General features: G+C 39.7%; 1 protein-coding gene across 1 annotated transcript; it reads right to left on the bottom strand.

Moving 5' to 3' along the window:
* Positions 1-410: 410 nt before the first annotated feature.
* On the bottom strand, positions 411-9,510 carry LOC138804591 (uncharacterized protein C2orf78-like). The gene is made up of 3 exons (XM_069988904.1): positions 9,333-9,510; positions 3,767-4,519; positions 411-1,783 (listed from the first exon to the last, which is right to left on the bottom strand). The coding sequence occupies exons 1-3, from the start codon at positions 9,508-9,510 to the stop codon at positions 411-413; spliced, it is 2,304 nt and encodes a 767-aa protein (XP_069845005.1).
* Between the last annotated feature and the right edge of the window lie 1,637 nt (positions 9,511-11,147).

Below are 11,147 nucleotides of genomic sequence, written 5' to 3'. Positions count from 1 at the left end.
TGTTGATCTATGATTATGCTAAGAGCCTATATAATCGCTTTTTCTGTCCTACTCTTGGACTGTTAGCTCTGCTGTCCTCCTTTCACTTACCCTCCCCTGTGACCCACACAATTCAGTTTCTTCTTTCCAATGCAAACTTTGATTCCAACCTCTATCCAAAATCAAGCAAAACTTTGGAAATATCATAGAACTCAAATGGCTTCTTCATTAATCTTATACTCAAATCTATTACATTTAATTGTTCAATTTTATTGAGTTTAAGTACATTAAAATAATTTTATTCTATCAAAAACTATGTATATCAATATATCTATATATCATATGTCTATATCAGTGTTTATATCTTTGTATATAAATATATACAGGAAAACATCTGGTATTCAATATGGATCCCACAATCGCAGCAGCTCTTACATTACATAGCCGTAATATTGAGAAACTTCCATATCTCTTTGCCTCTGAGCAAAAAACTGCAGTTTCCCCAAAGCAGTGTATTGGGCAGCAATTTCACGCTCTTTCTGGGCCCGCCTTTTCATGGCTTCACGCTCTGGCCTCTGCTCCTTGGTGATGGGATTTGATACTACTGGCCCAGGAATATCAGGTTTCCTCCATGGAATTGGTTGGCGGCTGAAGTCTTGGAGTAGATACTGGCTTTGAGGTTTAGGTGGTGACTGGAACGTGGTCCCAGAAGTTGACACAGGCTTCTGCTGCCAAGAAGTGGAAGATGATGTTTCATAGGGTTTAGGTCTAGCAATGGTAGATTGAGACACACTAGGCTGGGGAGTGGTGGTCAATCCCTGTTTGATTGTTTTGTCTGTAGTTGGCTGCGATGTTTTGGTGGAACCTATGAAGCATGTGTTGGCAGTAGCTGGTTGAGATCGGCTGACTGGAGTAGGCTGAGCTGTGTTAGAACAAGGGAGAGCATGGTAAGGTACAGTGGGTCTCCGGGAGGCCAGAGACTGTGGCCTGCGAGAAACAGGTCGAGCTTGAGGCTTCTCTGGGGCTAGAAAAGGCAAAGGAACCAGCTTGACCTTCCCAGGTGGAGGCAGCTCATCCTGGGTTGGTGATGGACACTGGCTTTCATTCCTATCCCTTTTCTTGACTTGAGTAATTTTAGGGCCTTTGCCCTCATGGGGAATATCCAGCCAAGATTTCACAGCTGGAGTGGACTTGGTTTCTTGTGTGCTGCTGGCATTTCTCAAGGCCTTGGGAGAAGGCAGCTCCTTTTTCTTCTCACTTTTCTTCCCTAGTGCATGGAAAACCTGCACTGACTCCCACATCTGCACGCCTAGGTTGGTTCGAGGCCTTTTGAAGGTCTCTTGGCTAAGCTCAGGGTGACTTCTCTTGTGCTTGGTCTTGGGAATGCTTGTCTTTTCTTCTTTTTTGATTTTGTTCCCTGGCTGCTTGGTTTCATCACATTTCTTGGGGTGGTTCTCCCTGATCCTTTTGGTCTCTTTCTGTGCATGGCTCTTAGTTTTGCTGACCTTGCTGGATGCAGCTTTTGGAGATTTGCTGTCAGAATGCTTGTCTGTGTTCACGGAAGCCTGGTCACTGGATGGGATGGTGCACACAGTCGCCTCTTCCTCCAGCAGGAGCTCTGGGGGCTGGCACAGGACTTTGACCTCAGGAGTTCCATCCACACTTTCCAAGGCTTCATGCTTGTTCCTTTGGACTTGACCAGTGGAATGCTTAGTGACCATTGAGTTTTCCTGCAGGAGAATCTCATCGATGGTTTCTGTGCCTTTGATGTCAGTTGTAGTAGAAACATTGGATTGTTTGAGATCTGTGAATGAATTGAAATATCTGGTTAAAATGAATGTCTTTAACCATCACAGCACTGTCTGTAAGCCCACTCATTGTTACAGTCAATTCCATTTCTCCTCAAGACTCAAAATGTCCAAAGTGGCTCTATCATATATAGACTTCTCTCTTTTCCCTAAGGTTAATGTTGACCTGCACCTACATTAAATGTCAGGGATTTCTGAAGAGAATAGTCAAACATCCCAGCTTTCTATGGTTTTCTAGAAGGCAACCAGAGCCTTTGAAAATTTGTCTTTATTTTCGTTTGAATGTTTATTCTCTGTTTATGTCTGGCTTTGCTGGAGGCACAGCCAAGATATTAGAAGTGTTTAATATTAGATCTCTTATTGAAATGTCTCCAAGTTCAGGTGACACGTTTTTCTCCATGACTTCAGTATTTATGCTTATAGGCCTTTGGGCTGTCTGGAATGTCTGGCTGACAAAATTTCTTACCTGGAAATTGTAATTTTAGGAATGTGGGCATTGCCAGGGAAGTTTCTAGCAGTACAAAGGAATCTGGACAGAAATCAGTCCCGATGTATCTTCCATTCACACACCAATAATTTAATGGCATTTTTCATCACTGGGCAAGGTGTTTCTAGGATCTGGTCTTAAGGATCATGGACAGGACTCTAAGAAGATATATAATAACTACTTTATATAAAACATGCTAATTAGATGGCATTATTTCTCTTCTTTTTCCTTTATAGGTTTGTTGTAAGTGAAATAAAAAAAGAAGCTTTACAAATAGGAAATGAAGCCAGGCACCGGTTGCTCACATCTGTATTCCTAGATACTCAGGAGGCTAAGATCTGAGGATCATGATTCAAAGCTAGCCCAGGCAGGAAAATCCATGAGACGCTTATCTCCAGTTAACCATCTGAAAATCAGAAGTGTTGCTGTGGTTCAAGTGGTATAGCACTTGCCGTGAGCTGAAGAGCTGAGGAACAGTGCCCAGAACCAGAATTCAAGCTCCATGACTGACAAAAAAATAATAGGAAATGATTGTACTTCTTGTCAGATCAGAGATAGAGTGGTTGCTTACCATGTTCTTGACTCTGCGGTCAAGCCCATGAGCAACAGAAAAACAACTTTATAAAGCCTCATATTATTATACTGGTTACTCAATTTTGTGTGTTGATTCTAACCCTAAAGTGAGAGAACGGGCATGAGGGGGGAGGAAACCTTTAATGTATTTTGAGTGCATTTCTGTGTGTGCATTTCTCAATGATTCTGCAGCTTGACTTCAGCCTTTCTTCTTTTGCTGCTTGACTTTTTCTTAGGGCTGCTGCATTATTACTTCATTTAGGTGTCTATTGTCTGCATTGGTTTGTGACCTGAAAATAAGATATTGAAAAACATTTCAAGATGTCTTTGGAATTCAGGCCTCAGATCAGTCTCCTCAGTAGCTAGGCCACAGACATGAGCCACTGGTGCTCAACTCGAGTGGACTTCCTGCCTACAAAATACACAAAAATATACATCTTCTGACCTGCTTCCTTTGGGAAGGAATAAATGCAAGTAAAGGAAATTCATGTGTTACTACCACAATTACTTTTTGATATATTTTCCAATGAAACCAAAGAACTAGATAAAGAAGGGGATTAATTAGAGGGAGTGGATTTGAAGGACATTGAACAGCATGGCCTCACTGAGTGTGCTGTTGGTGACACTAAGGGCAGCACAGCTGTCCTTCACACTTTTCCATAAATTCTTATGTATTTATCTAATTATCCAACAAAATTAATGGCAGTACTGAGGTTTGAATTGAGTTCAGAGCTCCATCATTTGAGCCATACTCTCAGCCCTCTCTGGCTTATGCCTAAAAATAGAGGTCACTTTGTGAGTGAGGTGGTAGAGGCTCAGGACTTAAAACTGTATTTGTGGCCTCTCCACTATTCAGATGCAAATTCATCCCTCCTTTTCTATGATGCTAATCTTGTTCCCTTTTGTCATCTGTGCTTACCTTGGAAATTGGTTTCTGTGTTAGGTTGAGCAGACACACAGTAGTGGATTCCAGAAGTGGCGACTGGTGGTAGGACATCTGTAGGCTGGACCTCTTGGAGTGTCATCACTATTTCAGGCTGAGGAGCAAAGAACCCACTCCCTGTGTAGGTCACAGAGCCATACGATTGCAGGCAGGGACCAGGCTCTCCAGATAACAGAGGGCCCATAGTGTTTTGATTATAGTAGTAAACCTGGTTTCTTTGTTGGTAGGGAAATAATATGCTACTCTCTTGATGTGGAATCTGAGATAATGTCCCCTGAACCAGGCTGCCAGACAGTGATGGATACAGAGGGACTATGGCATTGGCATCCACATATCGTGGTGTCACAGCCATTGAAGGGACTGCTGTGCCCTGGTTGTTGAGAGTCACGGTGAAGTCTCTAAGTTCAGATGACTTTTTTTTAGTGTGTCCTGTGTATTTCCTTTCAAAAGTACTGGGACAGGAGGAAGCTGAAGTGCAGATGTGGTTCTGGCCAGTAACTCCTGACAGCATGGGTGTGCTAGAATGTTGGTAAAGATAGGCAGTACCCGTGAGTGGCTGGAAAGAGATGCCAGAGGTTGATGGTAGTGGCCATGTTGAAGTGAAGGCTGGAGTTGAGGCTCTGGAGAGGTTGTAGACATTTCCTGCTAGAGAAGTGGCATCACTCACCACAGGAACAGAGAGCTGTGGTGAGTTTGCAGTTCCAAGTACAGATGGATGTTGGAAATTGTCTGTAAGAAACAAGAGGATGGTAAAAAAATGAATGAGATTGACCAACTCCCACTTTTTTTGAGGAGGTGTATATTTGAGGCTGGCTATGATCAGAAGTCCTCTAATACCAACAATCATTGACATATCTATGATCAGTTTATAAGTCAGAGCCATTTGGTATTCTTCCGATCAAGCTGTGCAACAGAAGAGAGCAAGTGGTTCCTGTGTTGTTTTCTGGGTAGAAATAGGCTTCTTCTTTGCATCCCTTCTTTCCCTTAGTCTGCTCTTATTTCCTAGCATAGAAGCATTTTAGATCTCAGATATCCTTACAGCACTTGTTAGATCACCATTTCTGGAGTAAGGAAACTGAGGGTGAAAGGTCAACCTGATTGGTTTGAGTACTTACTTCATATTGCTATGAGAGCACCATGCTATAAAGGTTGAGCCAGTGAACAATACACCACAATCAGCAAAACTAGAATTTTTTGTTGTTGTTGTCTATCGTGGGGCCTGAACTCTGGTCCTGGCCTCTGTTCCTGAACTTTTCAGCTCAAGGCTAGAGCTCTACCACTTAAGGGACAGTACCACTTCCGGATTTTTCTGCTTATGTGGTGGTAAGGAATCGAACCCAGGGCCTTATGCATGCGAGGCAAGAACTCTACCACCGAGCCCCCTTCCCAGCCTGAAACAGAATTTTTTATGAGCTAGTTGATATAGGTCATGAGAAAACAGTGATCCTATTTTCATTGTTGTTTTAGTTGTGCCACCTTGTATAAGTTGCAAGACACTTGTAGAGTTCATTTAAAACACAGATAAGAAGGTAAGTCAAGTCAGACCTCTTCAGGTGTACCTTCTGACTTGAAGTCACAATGCCTACCTACCACAGAGATAACTTTCTCAAGAAATGTTTTTTGCAAGAAAACTGTGAAACTTTCTGAGCTTCTTCTTATTCATCAATGGCATAATATACCATTGGCAAATAGCCATCAATAGCAAATAGTCATAATAATGAGTAATAAATAAAAGGGACATCATGATTGATACAGAGTTAGATATAGTCAGTTCTGAAAAGTTAGACAAAATGTAAAAATATGATATATAATTGAATATACAAAGATAGTAAAGATAATTTGGATATTATCAAATAATCTCATTTAGTATATTTACCAGTAAATGAAGTGATGTTATTGTATGTGCAATATTAAGCAAAAGGATATTTTTCCTTCATTTTAGCCAAAATCTAGCACAGAAGTGAAAGTTGGTTTTGAATTGTGGTGTGTGTGTGTGTGTGTGTGTGTGTGTGTGAGAGAGAGAGAGAGAGAGAGAGAGAGAGAGAGAGAGAGAGAGAGAGAGAGAGAGAGAGAGAGAGAGCGCATTTGCATATTTGTTTTTGCTCAAGGCTAACATTGTACCATGTTAGACACAGTTCAACTTCTGCCTTTTAGTGGTTAACTGTAGACAAGAATCCTAAGGACTTTCTTGACCGGGATGCCTTTGAACTGCCATGTTCACATCCATTCCCTTGAGTAGCTAGGATTGTAGGTATTAAACACTGGCACCTGGCTAAGAACAGTTTGTCAGTTAATTGAGAAGACTGACAGCAAACTTGTAATCTTCAACCTCAACTTCTCAAGTGAATGGAATTCCAAATAGCTTGTACTATAAGATACCACACTTAGCTCATTTTTGCAAGCAATTCAAGTCAGTACATATGGTTTCTCCACTTAAAGGTACACCATCCCTACCTCCTATCTCTCATTGACATATTTCCCCTTCGCTCATCCTGCCTCAATCAACAATAGTGAGTCTTCCTCTCTATAAACATGGATAACTCTAAATTTACTTGACTGTTGCTTTGATTTCTTTCATCCAGCATACACCCCCTGCACATGTCTTTTGTAATTATTCTAAGTATCCCATAATTTTGATAGTATAAATGGTACATTTAATTCAAATTTCTAATGTTTATTGGGAATGATTAGTTATTGTCTGATCTTTTATCCTGGGAGTTAGGTAACTCATCCTCTTTGGGATTTTTTTACATCAACAGTAATGCCAAATAAGCAGTCATAATTGATGTACACTAGTATTTTTTAATGGGTAGGAAGCCTACCACCTCTGTATTTCTAGAATGTGGGATGGTGAGGTTAAAGAATCACTCTTGTTCAGGAGATGAAGACCAGTTTGGGCAACATAGCACAAATGTTAAAAAAAAAAAAAATTAGAGCAAAGAAACAAGCCCAAAATGGAACAGAGGACAGCAAATCACCAAAAGTAAAAGAATCCTATTATTGTTACCATTCCTATTTCTCTAAATATTACACTCCAATTTAAAGATATTAATTGTTCTAGTTGGATATTTTAATTAATATAGTAAAAATAGAAACACCAAAAAGTCTTTTGAAAAGTTTTGGAAGTTTCGTATTTATTCTAAAAACCTAGCTTCATGTTCAATTATGAGAAAAAAATCATCCTCAACATAACAAATATCAACACCCATGAAAAGAAATGACTATTGCCTTTCTGTTATCATCATCTTCATCATCATCATCATCATCATCATCATCATCATTTACTTTACTGGCAATACAACAAAGACCTTGTTTGAGTGGTATTGCTACTGGGGCTTAAATTCTGGGCCTGAGTGCTATCCTTTGGTGTGTGTATGTGTGTATCTGTGTGTATTTGGGTCTGTGTTTGTGTGTCTGTGTCTGAGTCTGTGTTTGTGTCTATGTCTGTGGGTCTGTGTGTCTGTTCAAAGCAACCAGCACTGCTAGTTTAGCCTCAGCTGTACTCCATATCATTTCGGGTGGTTAATTGATGATAATAGTTTCAAAGACTCTTACTCTTGCAGTATGCCTTAGAACTGTGATCCATAGATCTCAGCCCTCTAAGTAGCTAAGATCACAGAGAGGAGCTACAATTCCAGACAGAAGTAAGGCCTTTTATATTTTTATTTATGTAATGTGATACCGAAGATGCCTTGCTAGTGCAGTAGATAGCACATCAGTGTCATAATGTGCTACTAAACTATATTCAAATACCCAAACAGCTCTTTTAAATACAAAAAACAAAAATAGACGTCAAAATTAGTTTAAATGAATGTGGAAATAAAGACATGGAGATTAAATTTTGCTTTTTATTCTTAGAAAAATATTTCTTTATGATTTTTGGATCTCAAAGGACTGATTCTAGTTGTGTTTGTTGTGTTTTAACCAGAAAGTGATTATAAGGATAAAATACAGCTTTGATTTGAACTACTACTGATGAAAGTTAGAATATATATACATATAAATACATATATACACACATATATATATACATATATACACATTCCTGGCACTTATGACTGTTATCCTAACTACTCAGGAACATGAGGATTGAGGGTATGGTACCAAGCTAGTCCTCACCATATGAGATTCTTATTTCCTATTAAGTAGCAGCAAAACAAGGAAGTAGAGCTGTGGCTCAAGTTGTAGACCACTGGCTATGAGCTAAAAAGCTTAAAGACAGCACCCAGACTTGGAGCATAAACCTAGGCATTCACACACACACACACACACACACACACACACACACACACACACACACACACACACACACACACACACACACACACACACACACACACACCTCCATGAAGTTTAAAAATCAGAATGAAAAGTAATGCTGAAATTTATGTTACATAACCCTCTGTAAGAACCCTTCCTAGAAATATGTTATAAAGAACCATTTCTACAATACATGTCTAAAATGTTCACATTGGAAACTGTCAAGGCAGGGCTCAGCAGCTCACTTCTCTGATCCTATCTACTCGGGAAACAGTCCAGGATGGTGGCTTGACAGTCTTCTAGGCAGGTTAGTGAAATTTCATCTCAATCACATAACCTCCTGTAGTGGATCATGGCTGTGGTCACTAGTACAAAGGATTCATAGGCTGAAGGATCATGGTTTGAGGGTGGCCTGAAGTAGAACTCCAAATCCTGTCTAGAAAATAACAGAAATAAAGAGGGCTGGGGCATGGCTGGCACCGGTGCTATGCCAGTGCTATGAGTTCACAGGTTGAAAAAGGCACTATCAAGCATCATCTGTATTCAGAGTCAACTGGAATAAAACATCATAGGCAATACAAAACAAGAACCATCTAAAAGTGACTTCTCAAAAACTGCTTCTAATTATTCTGTTTTACCCTTAATTTGCTTTGTGGTCCATTAATGTATACTTTAAATAAAACTTACTTCATTTTGCCTTGCTGTGGTTAGATTGTACTCTGTTTTCTGTGTGTTGATTTAAAAAGTTTTGATCATCTTCAGCATTCTGTTCTAAACCATTTCTCTTTTCTTGAGAATGTCCCCATGCTCTTCATAGCTGGGATTCTATCCTATTTCTCATCCTCCTCTTTATCTTTTCTTAACCCCTCCGGTTCCTGGTGAACTTTTCCTTCCAGACCATCTGTCTGGTGCTAGCCTGTTCATCCCTCTTCTCTTCCTGTTTTTCTCTGTACCTCATTTGAGCAGAAATATTGAAAGACTTAAATATTGTTCTTTGAATACACTAAATTTGAAATACTAACTTGGAACTGGTTGTTGAAGGACTCTTATAGATAAAGTATCCTGGTATAGAGTTTTCCGCACCAAGGTTTCCTTCTCCATTAATTTGTTTTAAATGACACACTGAAGAAGTCTATGGCTTCAATCTCCATCCACAAATATCCTTTAAGTAAACACAGTGTTTGAAATCAAAGTGATCCCAGGTTGGTCAATTTATTATCTTCATGTAGCAGACAAAGCAGCAGACTTTGTCACATATCTAGAAAACCCTTTTTCTCCTTACCTGACATGTTGAGAGAAGGGGTAATATCAACTGGAGATACAAGGGATGAGGAATGACACCTGAGGATGTGTGGATAGCTGAAGCTAAAGAGCACGAGTGTGTCCAGTAAGGAGCTCACTGGATACTGCTCACTGGACACTGGGCACTTGCGATGATGCAAATATTCAAAGGATGCCATGGTAACCCCAGGATTCTACTAGGTGGTGATAGGTTTGGTGGGAGAATGATGTCATTAGTTAGGCAGTTAAAAGGTCTGAAGTAGCCAACCACAAGATCAGAATCTGAACCAGAAGAAGGGATTGGCAGGAGAGCTCTAATAATTCTTGAATGCTTGGTTTTGATGACTGAAGTCTGCAAATCAGACATAAAATCCTCTTTCCCCTAGGCTCTTAAATGGAAGACATCATCTCAGTTTTTGTCACCAATGTTCATTATTAAAGCTATTTATAATTTGTCCATTATATTTCACCTCATAAAATATTATAATTACTTTGTGCATATAGTTAATGTGTTTGACAAAGAAAGATCCTTGAGGTTGAAGCCTTACACTTGTTCTAAGATCATTTTGTTGACCCAATTAGTGAACTTACTGGAACTTTCAAATACCCAAAGAAGAATGAAAGAGCTCTTTTGTTACCTGATTGAAGAGCAGGATGAAGTACATTGTTGGCACCTTGTAAGGAATTTTGTAAGCCAAGGTACTTGCCTTCTAGTGTCTTCTCCTTGAGATCTTTGTTCTGGGTTGTTCTAGGCCAGATTGGACTTGCATCTCTCCTCTGTTTTTCATTTTTCTCTTCTTTATTTTAGGAATTATTTCTTGGAGAAATCTTGATTTTACATTCTTTTATGTTTTATTTTATTATAGGTCCTGTGATTTGAACTCAGGGCAAGGGCTTAGTCTCAGAACTTTTACTTTTTAAATCAAGGATAGTACTCTACCACTTGAGCCATAGCTGCATTTGGCTTCTTGGTCCTTAATTGGATATGAGTCTCACAAACTTTCCTGCCTGGACTGGCTTAGAACCGTAATCCTCTCATCTCTCCCTTCTGAGAAGCTATAACAGGCATGAGCCCCTGTTGCACACTAGAGTTTGCATTCTTATACCATGGATTTTTACTACTATAAACAGAGATCTTTGCTTTGCCCTGTAACTTTGAAATGTGGTGTGTGCACATTAGTAGCAAACATTAAAGGTGAAAGATACAGATGATGCAGACTTCATTTTTTCTGACTTTAAACAATTATTTTGCTTATACTTTGCTCCCCTAGCTCTTTGGGCCATGTAGTCATGCACTATCTCATTCATTCTCATGCCAGAAGCATGGAGTATTTTTTCTCTCTTCTAGAAGTGAAATGAGGGTGGCAGTTACTGTAGCTTCCTTCTTCTTACAAACCACCACTATGGAATCCTGGGGCTCTTGTGTTCTCTGTCTATCATGTGAGGATGCAACATCAGGCAAAATGAAGAGCCAAATAGAGAAATTACACAATGATAGAGCACGGAAAAAGTGCAGATGGGGGAAATGAGATTCATGTGGTATGTTTTGGTTTGTTTTGTTTTTATGAAATAAGCACAATTTAACCAACTTTTGTATTAAAGGATCATACAATTGAGTATTTTTGTTCAAAAATTTCTCAGAATTTATACACTAAGGGGAAAGACATTAAAAGTAAAATATTAATAGGAGCTGGGAAGATGGCTCAGTGGTAAAGCGCTTGCCTTCCATGCATGAGGCCCTGGGTTCGATTCCCCAGCACCACATAAGAAAAAAAGCCAGAAGTGGCGCTATAGCTCAAGTGGTAGAGCGCTTGCC

Source organism: Dipodomys merriami, unplaced genomic scaffold (assembly GCF_024711535.1).
Source record: "Dipodomys merriami isolate MVZ:Mamm:240054 unplaced genomic scaffold, mDipMer1.0.p SCAF_37, whole genome shotgun sequence".
In the NCBI taxonomy this organism is placed as follows: Eukaryota; Metazoa; Chordata; class Mammalia; order Rodentia; family Heteromyidae; genus Dipodomys; species Dipodomys merriami.
Note: the sequence above shows the minus strand (reverse complement) of the source record. Positions and strands in the feature narration are given on the sequence as shown.